This window comes from Stenella coeruleoalba (assembly GCF_951394435.1).
Source record: "Stenella coeruleoalba genome assembly, chromosome: 16".
Classification (NCBI taxonomy): Eukaryota; Metazoa; Chordata; class Mammalia; order Artiodactyla; family Delphinidae; genus Stenella; species Stenella coeruleoalba.
Window position 1 is genome coordinate 37225259 of NC_137162.1, and position 24455 is coordinate 37249713.

General features: G+C 37.6%; 1 protein-coding gene across 1 annotated transcript in view; it reads left to right on the forward strand.

The window, feature by feature from the left end:
• The first annotated feature begins 1172 nt into the window (after positions 1–1172).
• RNLS (renalase, FAD dependent amine oxidase) overlaps positions 1173–24455 on the forward strand; it is a 273745-nt gene continuing 250462 nt past the window's right edge. Inside the window, exons 1-4 of the mRNA XM_079900368.1 lie at positions 1173–1632; positions 2518–2623; positions 3229–3371; positions 11187–11345. Coding sequence (XP_079756494.1) covers positions 1212–1632; positions 2518–2623; positions 3229–3371; positions 11187–11345 — 829 coding nt within the window. The 5' untranslated portion in view covers positions 1173–1211. The remainder of the gene's footprint in view (positions 1633–2517; positions 2624–3228; positions 3372–11186; positions 11346–24455) is intronic.

A 24455-nucleotide genomic window follows, 5' to 3' on the forward strand; every position in this document is an offset into this window, starting at 1 on the left:
GTGGTTACCAGTGGGGAGAGGAAAGGGGGAGTGGCAAGATAAGGGTAGTGGATTAAGGGATACAAATTACTGCGTACAAAATATAAAAGCAACAAGAATATACAGCACAGGGAAATATAGCCATTATTTTGAAATAACTTTAAATGGGATATAATCTATAAAAATATTGAATCACTATGTTGTACATCTGAAACTAATATTGTTAATCAATTATACTTCAATAAAAAATTATCTAAAGATTTTCTATAAGGTGTGAAACTTTCATCTTTCATATGCTCCAAAAATTTGTTTACTATTTGTATTTTGTCTTGTATATTTTGAACATAATTTGTAAATGATTATGTATTCGATGTTTTTCTCTTCAGTTCCATTTTTATGTTGTTTTATTTTTATGCTTAGGAATGTCTTGTTAGGTTACATATGTTCATCTGTATCTTCTAGTTCTATTATTTTTTATTAGATATATGCAATATTAATCTATCACCAACTTGATGCCTGGTAATTGCTTCATGATGTGTACATAAAGTAAAACTTATAATTTTTAATGTTTCCGTTGTAATTGGCTACCACTGTCAACTTTCTTATAATTCCGATAGCTATTCAAGTTTCTCTGGTTTCCAGGTAGTAGTTTATCTGCAATTCAGGGTAACTTAGTTTTTTTATTTTTTAATAGTTCAGTCTTATCCTTGCTTTTTATCGTTTCCTTGAGAACCTCCAGGGCAACGTTAGAAAAAACAAAGACTAGTGGTAATGGCATGAATCCTTGTCTTGCTCATCTTCATGTCCCTTTATAGCATTTGGAATGTGTTTTGACATAAAACTTAATATCTACTGAAGAGATGAGTGATGTAAAACTTTCTGGTGAACCAAGTATCTTTAATTTTCAACAATTTGGAATGTAGAATTTTTTGGCCCCCTTTCACAGATGGCGAAATTGAGGTTCAAAAACGTTATATCCCTTACACAAAGCCCGAGGGCTAGTTTAAGAAAATCTCTCCCAAACTCTTTTCCTATTATGTGAATAGTGGCCATTAAGGTCTATTGAAAACAGCTGGCTCTGGCATCGCTGGTAAGTTCCGTTCGGACTTAGAATACTAAGCTAGCGAAGGTTCCAGCAAGGCATAGCTACCCTAGTAAGTTACCTTGGGCTGGGTCTCAGCAGTAGTCAACACCAGCCCTGTGGCGAGGCGGGGTCTCACACTCTAACCTACATGATTTACAGGTTTACAGGGGGCGAGGGGCAGGCTGGAATTCACAGCTTATCGGATGGGGCCAGCCTGTCTTGGAAGCCAGCTGCTGGCCCTCAAACCAAGGGGAAAGCCAAGGTTTGCTGGTCTTCAGCGCTTATCATCCCCTCAGCCCCGGTCGCCTCCTCTCCGACCCCTGCAGGCCAGCCGAGGAACTGCTCAAGGACCGGGTGGGGCCCGGAGCGCGGAGCCGACATCTCTAACCCGCTGAGCTTTGGCTGTTCCACCTACTGCAGGCTGGCCACCCCGCCGCGGAGACAGCGGGGCATGGCGCGGGTGCTGATCGTGGGCGCCGGGCTGACGGGAAGCCTGTGCGCAGCGCTGCTGAGGAAGGCGGCGACCCGTCCTTTGCACCTCGCTGTGTGGGACAAGGCCGGGGACTCAGGTGGGTCGTCTCCCGGCCGAAACGGGGGGGAAAAGAAGCCGGCGGGGACCATAGCTTCTGAGGTGGCGTGGGCCCTCCCGGGGTAAGTCTGTGAAGAAAATCCCGCAGCTCGGCGGGCGTCTGGTCACGTGATCGGAGACTTCCGGCGCCCGTAAGGCCTGAGAGGGCGCGCGGGTGGAAGCCGCGACCCCGGCTGGGCTGGGGGGTGGGGCGGGAGTGCCGAGAGCGCTTCAGAGGGCGGCCTGAGCGGCCTGGGAGGGATCCTGACTGGAGTTTGCAAATCCTGGGCCTGCCGCTGTCGCTAAGAAATGGATTTTTTTCTTGGCCGCTCTGTGCCTTGGAGGCTTATCTCTAGATTGTGAGAATCCTCAAGTGCTCATTGACCAAGACTTTACGAAGATTTAGTTGACAGCATCCTGTCCATCTCCTGAAATCTGACTGCAAGAGGGAAAGCATTCGTTGATTCGTTCATTCTGACGTTTCATTCATTATTTTGTTTTCTTTTGTCCGTTCGTTCATTCCTTTTACTCAGATAGGTAAATAGATGCCTCAGTCACAGTGCTGAAGGGTGGCGCATTATTCATGTGTTCTTTTAAACAAATATCTCACACTCAGTGACCAAATTGTCTCAATTACTTCCTGACAATGTTAGATGACAAAAATCTTCAGTATAAAAAAACGTTTTCTAGATGTCTGTAATCTGGAGAAAGCAGAATATTTAAAAATATATTAATTATTATGAAAGTAAAAAATTTTTTTAAAAAATTTAAAATGTTTCCTAAAACAGTTCTAAGTAATCTATTTGTGGTAACCTGGGGTGAATAGCGTCAACTGCAAAAGGTTCATTCTAATGCACTAAGACATTTTCCTGGGGACTAATTCCAGGGGGAAGAATGACCACAGCCAGCAGTCCTCATAATCCACAGAGCACAGTGGACTTGGGTGCCCAGTACATCACCTGCACTCCTCATTACGCCAAAAAACACCAGAGGTGAGTCAGTTGAAAGGGGTGGAATCAGTCTTACTGGTTGTAGGATGTAAAAAGATACAAATCATCCATTTTTAGCAGGGTTAAACTTTGACCCTTGTAATATAGTGAAATTATATTATCATCATTGATCATATTAGCAGTAAAAGGTTAACCTGAGTAAAGCGGGGAGATTGTAATACATACCTCATCCAATTGTTGTGACCATCAGATGAGATGTTGCGTGGAACATAGTAAGGGCTCAATAAATAAGAGTTCATATGTTGGTGCTGAGGAAGAGGACAGATAGCTGTGATGGAAGTCAATCTTAACCAGATTTAAACCTGGTGTATTGAATATCTTGCTTTTTATTTTCACTGTCTTTAATTTTGAAATATATGAGAAAACAGACCTTTGACTAAGATTAGCAAAAGACTATGGATTCTCAAAACATTTCCATTCTTCACCTGAATTATAGTTTTTATTAACATAAAACATATGTTGAGTTGTTCATAGAAGATTTCTAGTTATTATTTAGGATTGTAATCTCTAAGAATTCTTGGAAGAGAATATAGTATTTAGAGCTAAGTATAGCTTATAGTTATGTTATACATATTGATTTATTTCAGTTTTTATGATGAACTGTTAGCTCCTGGTGTTTTGAAGCCTCTGACCTCTCCTATTGAAGGAATGGTGATAAAAGAAGGAGATTGTAACTTTGTGGCACCTGACGGAGTTTCTTCAATTATTAACCATTACTTGAAAGATTCAGGTGAGAAGAGAATTTTTTCTGCCTTCTTTTAAAGTTAGCATTTTAAAATAAAAGTTATACACATAAGTAAATATTAATGCTATAAAGAAAGTTATAAAATAAAGTAAATGTTCTCCTACTCACCACTCAATAGCTAGTTGTCTTCGCCTAAAGTAATCATTGTTTCCAATATATGCTTCCAGAAAAATGTTTATGCATCTATCTATTGTTCTACGTGGCTGTCTCTATTTACCTATTCATATATTTGTATATATTCTTTTTTAAAACAGAAACGAGATTATTTTACATAAGCCATTCTATACTTTTCTCATCTATGTTTATAATAAATCAATCTCTATCTCTATCTATGTCTATATATATCCTATTGGTTCTATTTCTCTGGAGATTCCTGACTGATGCATAATCATAGAGTGAATCATATCTTGGGTCTATTTTCATATCAGCAAATTCAGTGTGCTTCATTCTTTTCAATGCCTGTTCAGTATTACATGGTATGTGTGTATTGTTATTTAGTTAACTCTTAACTTTCTGGTAAGCATGTGGATTGTTTGGGGGGGATGAGGGGTTGTTTTGGTTTATGCTAATACAAATATTACTGCAATGTTTAACCCTGACATACTTTTGAAAGCATATCTGTAGGATCAGTTCCTAGCAGTACAGTAGGTGTGTCAATGGTATGTGCATTTTTTATTTAACTAGGTTGTGCCATCTCTTCCTCTTAAAGAATATCTCATCAATAGTGAAGGAGAACGTCTCTTTCCACACATCCTGATATTATGGAAATTTAAAAATTTTGCCCATGTGATGGGTTAAAATGGTATCTCCTTGCGTTTTGATTTGCATTTACTTAATTATGAGTGAGTTTATGCATCTTTGTTTTGCTAACCACATCTGTGCTTTTTTTTCTTGTGAATGTCTTATTCATAACCTTTGCCCATTTTCTATGAGGATTTTCATTTGTTCTTTATGTTTATTTTATAATGTTTATTTTATAAGTGTTTTAAAATGGACTTTTTTGAAAAAGATGATACATAATCTTGGATGATAAATGATTTATTTTTTAAAACAGAAATAAGCTTCTTGATGAATCATAAATAATTGCCCAACTGAAGAGCACTGAGGAAAGGTATAAGGCTGAGTATTTGTTTTGTTTCATAAGCTATTTCTAGAATAATTACTGTTTTTTTTGGTCTCCTTCATCAAATATTACTAATTGGGAACCCTGAGAATCCTTGATACTGGGCATGGGAGGGGCCAGTGAGATTGAATATACAACATGAGGACATAGTAAATACCATTCTGGGTGAAGCCATTTCTCCATCTAGGATTTAGTCTATGAAGGTGTATTCATCAGGATTTTCCAGAAAAACAGAATCAAAAGGATATATATATACGATATATATATGATAAAGATTTATTGTATAGAATTAGCTTATGTGATTTTGGAAGCTGGCAAGTCTGAAGATCTGCTGGAGACCCAGGAGAGTTGATGGTTTAGTTTCAGTCCAAAAGCCTGAGACCCCAGAGAGCTAAAGGTACCGTTCCAGTCCAAAGGCTGGTGAGCCTGAGACCCAGGAAGAGCTGATGTTTCAGTTCAAGTCTGAAGGCAGGAGAATAAAACAATGTCCCAGTTCGAAGGCTATCGTCTTCGAACTGAACAGAACAGAACATAGGTCTGTTCTCATTTATTGTCTCATGTGTTCACATTAAGCTTATTACAGAGAAAACTGCGTTTATTGACATCAGTTTTACCTACTGCCTGTCTTACTCCTGGGAGGGTCAGCCTTTCTGTTTTATTCAGGCCTTTGATTGATTGGATGATACCCATCTATGTTAGGGAGGGCAACCTGATTTATTCAGTCTACCAATTTAAATATTAATCTCTTCTAAAAACACACTCACAGACATACCCAGAATAATGTTTGCCAAATATATGGGAACCCCCATGACTCAGTCAAGTTGACACATAAAATTAACCATCACAGATGGTGACACCATTTGGACATTTTGTAGAATGTCACCATCAGCTTCATATATTGCCACCATACAACTTTAAAAAAAAATCTCATTTCCATCATGATTTTTACTTAACCCAAATTAGATGTGCATACTTACTAAAATTTCCAAGTACTTACTAATTGTATTATATATCTAGCCATCCATGCATGCATACATCCATTCATTCAATAAACATTTACTGAGTGCTTACTATATACTGTTTTAGGCACTAATGATACATGAACCAAAGTCCCTGCCTCATATAGCTGAGGGACACTCCTTGAATACATTGTACCTACACCCTTTTGTGTTACGTGTTTGGGGGAATATATGCTTTATTTTCCAATTTTGCTTTGGAAACTCTTGGCAGAAGAGGTCATATTTAATTATTTGTAGCTCAAACAGAATCTAATAGTACCTTGTACATAGTAGGTAGGTATAGTGATATAGATTTAGATTTCTAAGATATATAAATATACATATATTCATTCTAATTTAGCCAATTCTTAGTAAAAACCTATTTATTCTTTCAATTTGTACAGTCTGTTCAGAGTGTACTTTAGATTTTCTTATCACTATGTAAAATATTTATTTCAAAAGTAACTTTTAAAAAAGAATTACATACTACTGGTAGAAAATTTGGAAAATACAGAAAAATAGCAGGGAAAAGTGTCACTATGATATATAAATCAACAATAAGTCCATTTTGTGACATACTTTCTGCTTTTTTTTAAAATGAGTTTTTATATAATTGAGTTCAAGGTCTACATATTTTGAGTGTATATAAACTTTTTCTTAGTTTATTTAAATATTATCTTTGTACTGTTTCAAGAGGTCTTTCCACCCTCTACCCAGATCCATTATTATAGGCTTTGTAGACCCTATCTATACCATTTAAAATTTTATAATTATATCCATTTAAGCATTCTTTAAACTTCTTTAAAGCTTTCTGTGCTATAAATGGTTTCTATCTTATTTTAGTTGTTTCCACAATATAAGTCGAGAGAGTCCCTGTAATCAGAATGACCTGGATTTAAATTCACATTCTACCACCATTTCCTAGCAATGTAATATTAGGAAAGTTTTAAAGTCTATACCTTGGTTCTTTCATTGGAAAAATGAGAGCAATAACAGTACCTAGTACTAAGTTTTGTGAGGAATAAAGGATATAATGCACTCATTGTCAATTTAAGCAAATAATAGGCCATGTACATAGAAATCTCTTGATAAATGTTAGTTTAAAAAATAGTCTACTTGAATGAAGCTGACCTTTGCATGTGCTCAGCGCATAAGAACCCAAATTGCCAAGTCATTCCAAAAAATACTCTACATTTTGGGATCAGTTGAGTTCATAACCCCACAGTCTGATGGTCCAACCAGTTTTATTTAGTTTGGGACTAGACTTCCAGGGAAATTATCTGTATTGGGTATGTCTAATCAGGTATGCTTTAGAATAGGTTCAACTCTCTAAAGCCAATATTTAAGTAGACCAGTTTCCCAGAATAAGTAGTAAAGGGCAGGAGGAAATAGGCACATGCCTCTTCACCTTATGGTCTGTTCTCATTTATTGTCTCATGTGTTCACATTAAGCTTATTACAGAGAAAACTGTTTATTGACATCAGTTTTACCTACTGCCTGTCTTCCCAATTAATACAATCTTCTTGAGTAAGTAAAATGTGCTTTTCCTGTTGTTTTACTTTTTTGGTTGTCATTGTTCGGGGTGGGAGAGATTCAAAAGAACAAAAGCTACTCTATCATTTGTTAAGTGCTATTTATCTGATACTATGTTAGGCTCTTAACGTACATCATTTCTAATTCTCATATAGCCATTCAAGGTGGTTATCATTCTCCCCATGTGCTAATGAGAAAAATGAGACTCCAGGAGGTTAAGTACTTTGCTTATGGTGGCTTAACTAGTAAGTAAGAGACCAGCACTCTCTTTAAGCTGACCCTGTTGTCATTTCCTTTTAATGATCTCATGGAGGACAATGAAAGGGTCTCATACCTATGATTTAACATCTTTTCCTTTCCAGGTTTTCCCCTACAGTATGAGAGGCTGCTCCCATCCTACCCTGGTTCTACGTGTCAATGGACACCTGGCTCAAGAGAACAAACTCATAGTGCCCTTCCCCTAGTCCCCCTCTTTCATTGGTTAGTCCCTGCCCCAGGGGGAAGGGGCTACTAAGGAGTAATGCCATTTTACTTCTTTATGCAAACAGGAAGATCAATCACCTGCTGGTTCCTGCCTATGACCTTTAGACAGTGATGAACCAAGTCCTTTTGCTTTTGCATAAGGCCCATGTTATTAAATCATTCATAGGAGGATGAATTTAGTTTCCGGGACAGGGTGAGCATCTTTTATTTAGTTTGGCCTACCATAGGAAGAACCGTTGCTGCATTTATTTGTTTTTATTTTACCGTCTACTTCAAAAGGGACATTGACTAACAATCAAAAGTAAACATGGGCAATGTAACTTGTGAAAGTTGACAGGATCGATTTATTAGAAAAGATGGTTTAATTTGCAGATACTATCAGCTAGTGTGATTTCTTTCTAATAATATATAATTTTTATCATTTTCTCCCTTTTTACTTTTGTGTTTACTTTCTTTCTAAAATTGATGTAAGACAATTAAGGCTGGGCAGTTCTGTCTCAAAATTTCTCCTAGGCGGGTGATCATGGCACTCATCCATAACAGTGTCTGTCAGAGAGAAGGTAGAAGGTAGCCCAGGAGCCTTAGTTAAGCACTCTGCAGTTTAAGCAGTGCATTTAGTTAGACATTGCTTACATCTCTTCAGGTCCATCTCAGCAGTTCTGAACTGAAACCTTTTGTAGGAAATTATTGGAGGAAAATGAATTTAGATTCTCTCTCTAAAATGGAAGAAGGCAGGGGATATACATTGAATAAATAAATAACAGAAACATATTTGCCTTTGTAAAATGGCTAAAACTTCTTTGTGTTCTGATGTCTTTGTAGTTATCTGCAGACTTTTTTATCTTTATGAAATATGTGCTGGGGAAATAGCGGTAAATAAAACACATGGACCTTGCCTTTGTTAATATAGTGTAGTGGGGGGAAAGACAAAAACTAATTTCACACACATAAAAAGGGTACATAATAAATGCTAAGAAGAAAGAGTGAGAGCCTTGTGAGAGAGCTATAATAATAGGACCTAAACTAATGTGAGTTTGAGAGGAGTGAGGTATGGGAAATGTGTCAGGGAAAGCATCTCTGAGGAGCTAATGTTTCCATGGGTACCTGAAAGGTGAGCAAGAGTGAACTAGGCCAACAGCTGAGTGGTGAGAATTGCATGCAGTGGGCATATCAAGTTGCAACTGTTCTAAAGTAGGAGGAAGATGGTGCATTTATGGAATGAAAAGGTCATCATGACTGGAGCGTAGTGAATGAGGGAGAAAACAGTAAGAGGTGAAGTTTAAGAGTGAAGCAGGAGCCGGATCATAAGGGGCTTTGTAAGCAATGTTAAGATTTTATACTTTATCCTAAATGCAGTGGGAAACCACTGAAGGATTTTATGCAAGAGAGGGACATGGTCAAATTTACTAAGCTGAGATTGAGAGATATTATCTAGTTCTCTAAGTGTTTAAAAATGATTTTCCAGAGCCTATAGATTTGGTCATGTGGTCCTTTCAAAAGTTATTAGTTACTTTCACAAGGAAATGCCACTTTCCCTGAAACTGACTCCTAGCAACTGGACAGGAAAACTTCCTGGTTAGTCAGAGCAGCTATACCATTGCCCCTAACTCTTGGAAAATGCTATTTTTTGAGTGACTTTGCCAGTGGTGGTGTTAGATTTGGGTCTATCTATCTACCCCAGTGGTCTCACACTTTAAAGTACATGGTAACAAACCTGGGGGCTTGTTAAATGCAGGCTACTGGGCCTGATCCCCAGATTCTGATTAGGTAGGTCTGGGTTGGGACCTGAGAATTTGCATTTCTAACAAGTTCCAAGGTGCTGCTGGTGCTGACTGATATACATCTTGCAGAACACATTGGGACCCCTGGGATATATGTCCAAGACGTTTGACTGGATATGGAGAATTTCTAGTTAGTGGACTTCAATTCTGTTAAACACACACACCTACTCACCACCAAAAACAAACCCAATGTAATGCTGTTTTCAAAGGGAATATTATGTGAAAACACAACTGAATGAAACATATAATCAGTTGACTTAGTTGAGGTCCCAGTCAGGGCCGGGACTAGAGTGAGGTAAGTGAGGGGTGAGACATCCTAAATCAATAGAACAGAGGGAAGTGGAGCCATTCTGGTTGGAGTAAAGGGGATGGTGGGTGTGAGTTGAAAGCTCCAGTTATTTGTGCCTTCCCAGAGGAGGGGCCTTAGAGAAACCCTCAGTCAAGTTGAAGCACTCTTTAGAAGCCCTTGCTCTAATCTTTGAGCAGAATGATGCTAATTGCCTCAAAGAGATTGACCCCTGGGCCTCAGTTCCTTCTACCATATTTGCATTTGATTTAAAAAAGTTGTAATTACTATGTTGTAGAGTTATTCAAGGGAATGTGAAAGATGTAAAGGTATATGAGATCTGGAGACTTGACATGGAGGAGCCCGAGAGAGTATTTTGGGATAGATAAGACACACCTAAAGCATAGAGGTACTTTGGATCAATGTCAGAAGGAGTGGTAAAGGCAGTGATTGTCGAGATGAGAAGGATCACATTGAGCTGGAGTAGCCGCGGACAGGAAGCTTCATGGCAGAGGTTGGATTTAAGCTGGATGTTTAGTGGCTAGGAGCACGAGGTGTCCCATGCAGTGATGGACAGGATCTTTCATTGTGCTTTTTCCCTCTTATTCCATTTTTATTTACTTCTTTTCTATTCACGAGGCCAAATAAAAGTAGATTTGCTTTAACATAAAATTTTTCTCACAACTGGAATGTGAGGTAAGTACTAGTATACCAAGGAGACTTAATGATCCAATTATATTTTCCTATCTTTCAGTTTATGGTTCATAATTCATTCTCTTAAACAAACATTGATTAAATACCTAGTACGTGCCAAGTACAATACTTTATATGCTATATGCTATATATAGAAAAGGCAGGCATAATTTGTGGCTTATGGAGCTTACAAATTAAAAGGGAAGAAAATATTAATCATATAACTACTCAAATAATTATTAAAATATCTGTGTGATAAATGCAAATAAGGGAAATGCTATGAAAGGATATTCCAGATTGTATTTCTCTTCATTTTGATTCTTTGTCATAAAGGTAGTTGATCCATCGATGAGACTTGGATTTCTCTTCAGAGTTTTTTTTTCAGGTTTAATAGGGAATATTGATACTTTTAATAGGTAATATTGCTCTTTCTTGGTATTACTAGAGAGGATTCTTTACAGCTTTACTAAGATGTATACTTGCTCTACAAAGATAATGAACTTTAGAGTCAGGTGGATGTGGATTTAAATCATGGCGTGACATTTCTAAGTCTGTTTCCTTATCTGGGAAATGAATTGGTATAATGTATATCAAGTGTTTGGCATAGTCTTGACATACAGTAGATGATTAATGAAAGATATCTATGGTTTCTATTGTTATTAATTGTAGTAGTAGTATTATTTTTTCCCCAGAGCAGGCATTGTTAGGGAGGTCCAAGCGTGCCAGAAGGGAGGGATTCCCATTAAACGAGATAGAAAGTAAAGAAAGTGAAACCCAGGGGCTGTACAAGAAGAACTTTTCCATTTTATTCATCTGAGTGGATCCAGTTTGTGACTCTTCTCTTCCCTCTCATTCGTATGGAAAATCCTGATTATGTGAATATGATTTTGCTTTTGGAACAGGTGCTGATGTCTACTTCAGACAATGTGTGACCCAGATCAACCTGAGAAATGACAAGTGGGAAGTCCTCAGGGAAACAGGCTCCCCTGAGCTGTTTGATATTGCTGTCCTCACGATGCCAGCTCCCCAGATTCTGCAGCTTCAAGGTGACATCGTCAACTGTGAGTCTCAGCCTGCACTGTTTACCTTAGGGAATGGGCTCCCTTTGAGAGAGCGTGAATTCAGTTTAACTGACTTAGCAAAGGGTATATTAGGGATTCTACTGATTTGCATGTTTTAAAAACTGACACTATGGTCTGGTTCGTTATATTAGTCTAGGTCAAATTGAAATCCAGAGTTTTAAAAACCCAGTTAAAAATGGAATATTTCTCTTTTTTTCCTTGCCTTTAAGAAGTAAGTATTTTTGATGGAGTTGTAGTAGTTTGGCCCAAAAGAAGAACAGTCTCTTTGTGGCCATTCTGGAAAAAAGAAGGTTTTTATGATATAAGCATTGATTATGTGACAAGCCTGGTAAACCTCACCTTGGATCGTTCTTGAGTGTGAGTCTCCTGTTCTTCCCTGATTGTGATTTGTTGACTCACCTTTCACCTGGCTTCTCCCACCTCCTTTTTAAAAAAACAGCTTTGAGACTAATTCACATACCATACAACTCATCCATTTGAAGTGTATATTTCCATGGTATTTAGTATATCCAACGACATACTGCAACCATTCCCACACTCAATTTTGGAATATTTTCATCACCTCAGAAAGACACCCCATATCCTAAAGCTCTCACCTCCGTCCCTCCATCCCCCATCTCTGCCTCCAACTCTAAGCAAACAGTAATCTATTTTGTCTCTATAGATTTCCCTGTTACCTGGATTCTTAAGAAAAGCTTTTCTATAGCTCTGCGTTGTATCTACCTATGCCAGGTTTAACTGATTATTCTCCTCCCTTTAATCATGTCTGACTGACCCTGACACATCAAAGTCATTGATTTCTGGAGGATACCTCATCTTGCTTTGAAGTCCATGAGTTATAACAAAGCAGAGTCTGGTGATGGTGGCAAGGCTTTGGGGATGTGACATGCCTGTAGCTTTTGACTTGGTGGCATGACTGAAGGTGATATTGGATTTGATTGAGAAATAGCCTTATGCCACTGTTAGAAAGAAAACTGGTAATGAATATCATTTATAGATCCTAGATTTAGAACTGTAATAGAGATTGTTCTCTGAGGAAGAATGTAGCTGCATATTACATCTTGAAAGCAGTTTGACTATCAGTTCTACCATGCAGTAGCAATATATAGCTTCTTTTGTTGTACAGTCTGAGACATATACAAAGGATTGGAATGTTTATTAGATAGCTATAGGCAAAGTAAAAAACGAATTTCAAAGATCTCTTTCATGAGTCTACCTCTAGTGTGTTGCCAAAGTCACTTTAAAGTAGGATAATTTATTGCCTCGGATTCTGTAATAATTGGATTGATTTTGAGAGTGTTAAATAACATACTGTAACTTAACTAAAACAGTTATTGGTTAGTATATTCAGTGGTACTGTAAATTACATGTTCCAATTTTTAAAAGCTACTTAGTTTTGTATGTGGAGACCCTTCAATGTTGCATTTTGAAGGTATTTCTCAATATTTGTATTGAATGACATATAAAATATAATACCATGGCATAGACTGAGTCCTAAGATGTTTAAGGGCCTGCTAATTAATAATTTTATTTAGATCATCTTTATCCTTATTTTTTGAGTAGCTGAACTGTGTTGGTTTGAGAGAGATAACTTAAATTCTTCTACTATTATTGTATTTCTGTCTTTCCTGGGGTTTTGGGAAACAAATTTTGCTTTATGATTTTTTTATACCACATTATTTGATTCATAATATTTCTTCATTAAAATTTACCCTTTAACTTAAGTTCTTTCTTTAGTGTCATTTTCATTTTATTTTGCTTTCGTATCATTCTTGACTGATAAATGAGATGCTCATTGTTTTATTTTCATTTGTCCGGTGCATCCTTTTTACTTTTAGCCTTTCAGAGATATTTTATTTTAGAAGTACCTCTTTTGTATTTGGTTATCTTTGAGTTGAGTAATTTCATAAAGATATATCTTATTGTTAATAGTTTTGTGTCAGTTTTTCATGAATCGTGTTGTGCATTTTGTATTTGAAGATTCAGCTTTTCCCTTATTTTCAGCAGTTTCCTTCTAATACTTACATGACCATCTATCTATATCTGTTCCATTTATTATGATCTCAGAGTATCTTAAAAACTTCAAAGTATCTCCCTTCCATATCTGCTGTTTGTCTCAACTCACTGTCAGTTTTGGTCTTTGCATTATTTTTATTTTCTATTTCTAGCCTTCCTCTATGTCACTCATGTAGTTTTCAAATGTGTTCCTTTTGCTTCCTTCCTTGAGATATTGTTTCAAAGAGGTCATATATTCCTTCACTGTTTTCAAGTCATTGGCTAAGTGTTTGTTGAACTAATCTGCTTCCTGGAAAAATTTTTCTGCTATGTATTTTTCATCAGCTCATTTGTTAGGTTCTGTACGTTCTGTTGTCTTCCTCATTTTCTCTGCATAGGTCCCTGTCTAATCATTACTCATCTTTAAATGGGGCCGTTTCTGTCAATTTGTGAAGGAAAGTGTTGTCGCAGAGGCCAGACATTTTGGTTAAAGTATATTGAATACAATTTGTAAATATTTAGCTGTGAAATATTAAATGCTAGTGATCATTAATATATTTACTAACATGGGAAGATTTAAAAATATTTTTAATTTAAAAAAGATAAAAGAATGCATTGCTATTTCTTTTCTATCTACCCAAAATAGTTTAATAACATTGTTATTGCTTGAAGATGATTTTCATCTTCTTTGATACAATTTTTTGAACTGTCGTAACTTTAAAGATAAGGATAGTTTACTCTTACTATAAAAACTGATAATGGTGACACCATTTGAAAAAGTGTATCGTGCTGAAGAGGAAATAGATCTTTTTTCCTTTTCTTTTTTAGTGGTGGGATATGTAGGCTCTTTATGATGAAAAAGTTTAAGAATGATTGACTTGGTACTTTTGACTAAGAGTAAGGATCTTTGGGGGGTTTTACTGGCTCAGGGCAGAATTGGACCTCATGCAAGCAATTCTTTGTTTGCTTCGTTGTTATGAAATAACCCATTTTAGCAGTAAAGGTTTAAATCAGAATGTCCTAACATGACCCTTGAATACCTGTGGGTCTAAAACAAAGGGATTAAAAACATATGATTTCTATTTATCTTATAAATCTCAATAAGGACCTCAGTATGAGGAATTAGTGTCATCTCTCTGTTTCTCAAGAACCTTAAATACACTCTTGCTTGCTTATTAGACACCTTCAGTTTCTGTGAAAGACCTCCATTTACAAAGCTATCTATTGCCATCTAGTGGACACAGTATATATTGCAGTTCCCCTCCAAATTTTTTTAACTAGAGAGAACTATGAAGATGACCGAAATATAGGCTGTAAAACTATCTGTAATATAATTCACAAAACTCCATTCACACAAGGAAATAAATTTAGGTCCATGATAATTAACTTACCCAAAAGTTCATAGCTAATTAGTGACAGAACTAGGGCTGTGCTACAGGTCTCACATTCATACAAACTATAAGCAGCCCTGTGTCTTTGGCTTTCTTTGTGCTCGTCTTTTCATTCTCTCTGTCTCTCTTTTTAAATCATGTCTACCCCTTAGAATCAATATAGTACCATCTCTTACATGAAAGACTTCCCTTTTGATTACAGTGTGGTCTGGATTTTCCCTTACCCATCCTCCCTTTCCCTATTTTCCTTTTTACAAAAGAAACAGAACTAGGTTTTTTTTGGCAATTACTTATTACACTTACTACATTCTCCCAGTTAGGAGAACAGGGAAGCTTTATGAACTATATAGTGAACCTCTTATGATTCATGATTTGCCATCTGGTTCTATAACAGTGCTACTCTCTATATATTAATATTATAAAAACTAGCTCACTTAATCCTCACAACAATCCTATTTACTGTTATTTCCATTCTTGGTGGTGATGCTGAGATATGAGCCTTCGTAGTGTGACTCCAGAGCCCATACATGTAACCACCGTTATACACGGTGTCAGACTACCCTACGTTATACACGTAACCACCGTTATACACGGTGTCAGACTACCCTAATACTGATTGTTTCATGTATTTGTGAGTTCCCACAGTGTCCCGCTCATTTTTGATCACCATGTTTTCCAAACTTGCCTAACGAAGATTGAGAGTTGAAAACACTTAAGGGGCACCTTTGAGAAGGTTTTGATTGTTAGGGTTTGGGTCAGGCCCAGGAATCCATACCTTTAACAAGCACCTTATGGGAATTTTTTCCTCCCAGTTAAGCCTGTTTGGGACATTCTGCCTTATCATTATACTCATCAGATTTTATTATGATTCTTATATTCCGGTAAGTTTCTTTCCCACTAAACCATAAAATCCAGGCGGAAAGAGCTCCTATAGACCACCGCATCCCCACCCAGCATCAAGTACCAAGGTGCATGCAGACCCACACACCACTATTATTGTTCAGTCAACATCTGCCAAATGACTGAGCATCTGTCTTGTTTCCCAACTTGATTACAAGCTCCTAGAATTCAGCTAATCTTAGAGTCTACTGGTCCTGGCTTGGTCCCTGAGTCACGGTACTAGGATGAAAGCGTGAACCTTGGATGGATCATAGAATTTTAGGACTAGGAGGAAGCTTGAGGCTCATTGCTTCTTCCACCCCGATGAGGAATTTAAGACAGCATCTGCCCTGTACAAGTTCATACAATTTATTAGGGGCTGGACAGGAGAAAGTGTGGTCAAGAAAAAAGCAGGCGCCTTTCAAATATCATTATTGTCTTGATTTCATGTTTCCTACACACTTCAATAGAGCTCTTCATCAACTGTAATGGAACATCTGGGCCTGAAATCCACAAACCTGACTTTCCTGCCATAGTTCTTTCATACTCCTGCTAGGAAAGTGGCAGAGGCAGTGGAAAGGATGTGGGGTAAACAATGTATGGAAAATTTCTTTCCTCTACATCAGACTGCCTCTGACATGGGGCTCCTCAGGTTTTCTCCCACAGGCTTATATTAAAGGAATGCATTTTTTTTTTTGCGGTACACGGGCCTCTCACTGTTGCGGCCTCTTCCGTTGCGGAGCACAGGCTCCGGACGCGCAGGCTCAGCGGCCATGGCTCACGGGCCCAGCCGCTCCGCGGCATGTGGGATCTTCCCGGACCGGGGCACGAACCCGTGTCCCCTGCATCGGCAGGTGGACTCTCAACCACTGCGCCACCAGGGGAGCCCAGGAATGCATATTTTTAAAGGTCTCCTAATGAATAATTTTCCTTTATAGTTTGGTATGCTATCTCACATCCTTAAAACCAGAAGGCTAATTTTTTTTTTTTTATGAAACGAAAGGAAAGAAGGAAGGAATGAAGGAAAGGGAGGGGAAAGGAAGGAAGGAAAAGAGAAAGAAAGAGAGACAGAGACAGAGGCAGAGAGACACAGAGAGAGAAGGAGACAGACTGGGTCTGGAGCTGGACTCTCCGTGTGAGAGCCACTCCTCCTATCCCCGTGTAGACTCACGTGCATTCCTGCTCTGACCAGATGAATCCATAGAGGTGAGAACCATATTCATCTGAGCAGAAGCATGTCAGTAACCCTCCGGGGAGAAAATGTGCTAGTCCTGCCCTACCCTCACCCCGTAAAACACTGCTAATTTTGGACCAAAGCCCTCAAGCCCCCTAACATTACTTCAGAAAGCAGACAAAAGTGTGGTCCATGCTGAGCACGTGGCCACAGATCAGGAGAGTTGCCAAAAAGAGAGTTGAGAGAGGCAAGGAGAATCATCTAGCTGGCCTCCTTTCTAGAGGAATCCTGGTCTCCTCTGGGTTCCTTGAATGAACCACACATTCTTCATCTGTGCGTTTACTCACAAAGCTCCCATTGCCTAGAACAATTTGACACATCCTTTGTGTTCTCTGTCCTTCAGGATTCAGCTCTGGGCCTCTGAGTTCTTCAGAGCTTCCTGAGGGCTCTGTGCTTCAGGGAAAGCGTTCAGAATCTTCTCTAGCACTTGGGTTTTATACTACTTATTTAGCGTTGGCTACTCTGTGGAGGGAGTGAAGAACGTAGACTGACAAAGCCAGGATTCGTAACCCAGCTCTGCCACTTACTGTCTGGGTGATTTGGGGCAAGTTGCTTAACCTCTCTGAGCTTTGATTTCCATGTTACTAAAATGAGGGTAAATAACATTATCTAACCACATAGGATTACAGTGAAGATTACATGAGGTAATCTGAGTAGAGGATTTAGAAGTATTAAAGTTAATGTTCCCAGTAACTTTTTAGTGTTTGTGACTTTTTACCATTAAGGAAAAGGTCTGGGATGTCTATTTAAAGGGTTGTATGCTTGGTGTTGGGGATTAAACAAAGGTGGCTATTTTATTTTCAGGGTTTTACAAGTAGGATACATTACAGACATATTCCTTGTTGTGAAAGAACATGACAACCGCCTTGAAAACTCTACATTAATTAACTTTTAATTAACGAACTGATCACTTTTTTAAGAGGAGTAAGTCATTATTGGAGCTTTTTCACAAGTCAACAGCGACATTTTTATGAAAGCCACCTCTTTTAGAGGGAGGTACAACCTCACTCCCTCCTTCACCTCTTCACCCCACACCCCCAAACCTGTACCAGAGTAAGAGAATAAACACCTTGTCATAACATCTACCCCCACCTGCGTGACTTCCATGCACACTGTTCATAGGATCACGCATACCTCTGAGGAAGCATCATTATGGGAATATTTCTTAAGCGTCCCCATGTTCCTGACATTTTTCTAAATGCTAACTCAAGTAAGTTAGAAGATGCCATGCCCATTGGCCAGGTGTTCTTGTGAAGCTGTGTGTGGGCACAAAAATAACAGATGAGCTTTACGTCTGACAAGTGTAAAAGTTCTGTGTTGGGGAAACTGATGTGAAAGCATTTTTATAAGATGATGTGGTCTGAGCTCTTGGTTATGAATAAGCAAATGGTAGTGGGGGAGATATCTCTGTAGATGATTCATTATTATCAATCAAATGTGTGCCCACAAAAAGGCATCCAGAAAAATCCTAGTAAGGATTTTGGATATCAGTAATAAGGATATTGGAAACACAGTGAGAAACATTACTTTGCCCTTGTGCCAAACAATGGTGTATTTGTATCCAGAATATCGTATGGTCATCTTGAGTTAAAATTTACAACACTAGGGTGCAAAGGATCGTCTGTTCCTTCATTTCTCTAAATATACAAATTATCTGCTTAGAGCATCTTTTTATCCACCTGATAGGAAACCCACCCTCAGTCATCATTAGAGCTGCCTCCCTTCCCTTTGGGATCACACAGGAGCCCCAGGCTTTTGTAGTGCCAGAAAACAGGGGAGGTGTGGGGCGTAAGTCCATAAGGTTGCCATCATTATTGCTCCTCCTCTGCTGTGTGGGGCTGGGCCAGCCCTGGTCCTCTGACATGGGTTAGACACATTGCCTTGTGTGGACTCAGGGATGCCTTTCTAGGGATAACACTGTACTGACACTGAGATCTTTCCACTGCTCTCCAGGGTGAGAGACATGCTTCAAAGGCATTCTGCAGCAAGATCCCAGCTGGGCTGGGTATACAAGTGAGAGCCAGGTCTCTGTCTCTCTCCCCCAAACCCCTGTCCCTTAAACATTTCATCTCCACTCCCTACCCACTCCCACTTTCAGGAATCCACTAGCTGAATCCAACTTAAGACTCTGAAAAAGAAAGACACTTCCCTTTCGCGTGTCTGTATGTGAGGCGGGAGGCATCCCAACCTTTAGAAACACAACAGTGAGCATCTTTTTCATAGATTGGAGGGTGGAGAAAGGAGAGTTGATTTTCCCTAAATGACTTATTTTGGTGAGTTCTTTAATTTCTGGTTGCTATATTATAGCAAAGATGTAATAAACCTATAGGTCTCAAGAATGCAAACTATAATAACTAAAGGATGCATACATGAATATAGTCTAAAAGAAATGAAAAATCCTTTATCTAGAAATATAAAACTCCACAGCTGTACAATGGAGATTTACAATGGCAATAGAGATATATGTATACATATACATGTATATTTAATTATAAATTAGGAGAATCTGAAATTGTTATTAAAATTCTAGAATACAACCACCAAAGGAAGAATAGAAACCTTCAAGCCTTAAGGTACACAGTTTTAGACTAAGGAAATGCCACTTTACTTCAAAGTACAGAAGTTTTCAATCCAATAAAATATTATTTATTTGACTGCATCTAAAAAATGCTTACTTGGCTTACATTTTAAAAATTGAAACACTTGTTCGCCTGAAGTGTAGTCATTTAAAAGTTTCAGTAAATTCACAGATGGTAGGTTTTTAATGAACTATTAAAAATCCTAGGGGTGCATTTTTAACTTTCTAAAGATGTCCTAGTAAATAACCACTTTCTCAGTAGTCACCTATGTACTCTCCCCCTCTTTTCTCACATCGGTGCTCTAGCAAGCAAAACAGAGCTCCTCAGGCTGTCACCTCACTCTGTTTTCCTTTCTAACCTCTGGCTACATACTCTGGTTTCAGATATTCTACCACCAATTTGCACCTTAATATTGTACTTGACATACACAAAATTGTTCAGTATCTTTCTTCTTTTAATGTTATGTGATTTTTGAATTTGAATTTATAATTAATACACTTTATTGATGAAAAACTTGAAACTAAAAAGAAAATAAAATGCATTCATAATTCCAGCCCCATGGATCTTAACCCAGTTAATACATATTTCTAGGTATTTTTAAGGTAGAAATAAAATATTTTTTTTACTTTATAATATCTTAGGAAAATTTTTTCAATGCCAGTGAATGTTCACATTTGTCATAATTTTTACTATATAGTGTTCTATTCTTTGTATTTACCTTTATGTATTAAACCAGTTTGATGAACATTTAGGAGGTTTCCAAGTTTGCAAAGTGTAGCTTTGATAGTGCAAATCTGAAACAAAAATTTTCTGCACTAAACTCCATACTGGATGCAAACAGTTATTTTCATATAGAGTAGAATAAGGTCCTCTTGATGACTTTTGTTCTAAGTTTTCTTTGTTAATCTAATGTTTTATTTCTCTCTGTGTGCCTTAGAATAAGGTTTCATTAAAAAATCCTGTTGGACTACTGATTTGAATTGCATTGAATTTGAGTGTTAATTTAGGAAGAATTTATGTCTTTACAGTACTGCATCTTCTCATCCAAGAAAGTCAAAGTTCTCTATTTAGGTATTTTTAGTCCTTCAGAAAAATTTTGTAGCTTTTATCTTAAGAACTTACACATTTCTTATTAGGTGTATTGGGGAATCTTTTATATTTGTAGAGATTGTGAGTAATATCACTTTTGTTGTTTTATGTTTATTTAGGTATTTACAGAGAACATCACCTAGCTGAATTTTTAAATCTAACATGAAAAGTCTGTTTCTTCTGATAGGAGAATTCAACACTTTTACATTTATTGGAATAATAACTATATTGTATTTATCCTTTACATCTATGTCTACTTACTTATTTTACTTTTTTTTTCACTTTTTTCCACTTTCTTACTTGCCAGCTTTATCAAGTATTTCTTATTCCTTTCCTCACATTATTTATAGGATCTACAGTGCTTTGTCATCCCATTAATGGTCATCTTCTTATCCCTTACAAACACACTTAAATTTAAACATATTCCATCTCCCTCCTATTTCTCTCTACCTCATTCCACAAATATTTTTTGAATGTCTACTGTATTATATTTTGTTGGGTAGGTTAAAAAAATTAAGTAGTCCTACTTTTTCCTCTCCCCAAGTATATTTTTTTTATTACTTTAAATGACAAAGCTGATTAGTAATCTTATAAAAAATGAAGGAATCCAAAGTTGAATTAGTAAGTCATTCCCTGTGCTGTCTTCCTTTCCCACTCCCTGGAGGTAACTGATGTTAACAGTTTAGTGAGTGCCCTTCCACACCTTGCTTCAGGCATATGGGCACCTTCTAAATGTATTGTTTTGAAATTGGCATTTTAAATTAATTCCTTTGGATAAATACTTCTAATTTATTTCTGTTTAACAGCTGCATGATTTTCTCTAGTTTGGGAGTACCAGAATTTAGTTTTTCATCTCATTGTTTATTGATAGCATTCATGTGGTTTCTCTTTTTTTCCTATTTATTCCTGTTTATTGCTAAATTGGGTGATAAAATACCAACATTGGAATTTGGGGGTCAAAAGCTCTGTATGTTTTAATACACACTGCCGTATTACTTTCCAAAAATTTTGTGATGATTCTCATTCTTAATGTTTGAGAATGCCTGTTTTTCTATATACTCATTTGCACTGGACGTTTTTAGTGTTTTATTAATCTTTTTAAGATTTCTGCCAAATTGATAAATGAAAACAGGTACATCATTCTTGCTTTAATTTGCATTTACCTTGACTGAAAGTGAGATTGAGCCTCATTTCATAAGTTTATTGGACATTTAGATTTCCTCTTTTGTAAATGTCCTGGTCATCTCCTACACCTTCTTTTCTAGTGGGCTATTTGTCTTTTAGGAGCATTTTACATATGAGATATTAAAGTTTTTCATATGGTATTACAGATATCTACCAGACTACCATTTATTTGTATTTTGCTCTTGTTTATGTCATTTGCCATAATAATTTGTTAAGATTTTTATTTAGTCAAGTCTATCTTTTCTTTTATAGATTTCCTGGATTTCCTGACTTGCTAAGAACTGTTTCTCTCACTCTAAAGTCATATAAATATTATAAATTATATTTTAATAAATTTAATTCTTATGCTTTACATTTAAATCTTTATCTATTGACATAATATGTGTTTTATAAGGTATGAGATATGGATCTAGCTTTGTGGGCATTTTCCCCCATAGTGGTACCAATTTTACCAGCACCATTTATTTAATAAGAGTTTCTTTTTCCCACTAAATTGAAATTCCACATTTGCTATATGATAAGTTCCTTATATACTTGCATCTGTTTCTGGATATCTATTCTGTTCCATTTATTTACTCCTTTGCCAAACCATCACTATTTTCTTTATAATCACTTCGTGGTCGTAACTCATTTTTAAGGAGTCTGAACTATATGGGTGTAAACATGAGGAAGTTTTATTTTTTCCTGGAACTGCCCTCACACTTCCCTATTTGAACTCCATGTCTTTCTAGAGAGTGAGTGCCTTAATGACATCTTGATCATTTGCTCCAGCTTTCTAGTCACTTTTGGCTGTTGGAATAGTCTCATTTTGGTTTTTAAGACACAGCTGTGTTTATTTTTGAACTTCAGTGCCAGGTAGACCTGTATGTGGTACTAGGGGCTTGTGGCAGAGTGAATTGTGGGGTCTGTTTTATACACACACCCCTTCAGTCTCTCTTTGAATATCTACCCACCCCCACCTTCAGACTATATTCTCCAGGAGACATTGATTGCTCCTATGACTGGCAGCTTGTTGGTGGTAAGAAGGTAGCCTTGGCTTCCCTGCACTTCATTCTTGTTGTCTGATGCTTAGTGTTGGTTCCATGTAGACAGTGTGTGGTGTGTTTTCTTGGCCCAGTGGGCAGATTTCAGCTTCACACTGAGCCTTTCTGGGGCTGTTAACAAACCCCTCCTATAGCCTAGAGGCAGTGAAGTCAGCACACCAGCAGAGCTTTGCCCCAGCCCCTGTAGGTTCTGCAGTTCAGCAAGTACGTAGTCAGAAAACATGGTCCTTGTCAAACCTTCCTGGAGCTCCCTCCCCAGCGTTTGTTTCTGAATTATCCTCTGGGGACTTCCTAGGCAGGGGAATCACCTCCTCCCAGCTCACAGGATTTGGGGAAAAAACTTATCTCCAGGAATATGACATTCCTGAGAGAGCTTTCATATCCCCTTGAGTCTTCTTCCTATATTGACTGGGTAGTGGGGCTCAGAGCAGTAAGGCCAGTTCTTACTGGTAATTTCTCAGAACTCTGAGAGCAGATGGCCAGGTCCTTCTCCAGTGGCTTCTTTATCGCTTTTTATCCCTAACTTTACAGAGAGCCAGGATAAAGGAGCAAAAATACTATTACAGTTTTAATGTCTGGAAGGCAAGAATTTCCTTACTATGCTTTTATTAATATATCCCAATTTAATAATAACCATGCCCCCATCAAAAAAGTTTGCTTGTTGACCTCCCTCTGCCCCACTTTAGCCCTCTGCCCGGCCTTCAAATTCAATTTAAATCTGCTTCCACAATAATATCTTCCCAACCACCAAGACCAGGCTATTTCTCCCATTACATGTTAGCCTAGTTTCCTGCGCCTCATGTTTTAACACTATCACAATTGTAATTAACTAATGGCTTAATCCATTGTGCAATGTGTGTCTTTCCTGGTAGAATTTAAGAATATAAAGCATAAGAAGACAGGAGCTGGTTCTGACTTACCTACTGCTTGTGAGCGCCTCACACGTGTACACCTCAGTCTCTATTTACTCAGTGGATACTGACCAGTCTGAAATACATCATGAAGGACAGGCAGAGGGAGAGGAAGAGGAGGCTTTGGAGAAAAAACAGGTCTTAGCAAAAAGTTGGAAGTAGCAACACTTGTTTTATATATTGGAGCCTGAAAATAGATTGGCTTAGTGGGAGTAAAGGCTTTGCAGTGGGGAATTTGGGGGAGATAAAGCTGGAAATGTGGATTTGGGGCAGAATGCAGTGAACATCTGTTGAACAAACAACAGAGGTCCTAGTTCATCAAAAAATATGGCATCTACCTTTTAAAACCTGACTAGATACATTGAGATGGGAAACGACTTTACCTAATTGGATTGGGAGGAAAAAAACATTTGAGGACTTGGGGAACACTGTTCAAAAGGCTTCTAATCTTAACACATACACTCTCTTTAAACAGACACTTAACTTAGAGCTTTGGTAATCTATACTACAAAAATGCATAATTCAGAACTTATTATGTACCATAGAATATAATGATAAAATATTACTCATAATGAATACCTTCAACCTTCTTCCTAGAACTTCTAGAATCTCCCATCATCCTTGATGGAATAATGAGAACCAATTCTTTTTACTGAAAGAAGTTTAAATTCTTCATTCTTCCTTGAGATTTTGATGAAAAGATTTTGATTACAAGCACAGGAAACAAAAGTCCTTTATTCATCGAATAATATGCTTAATTGCTTTTTCCAGCAGACCATCTCC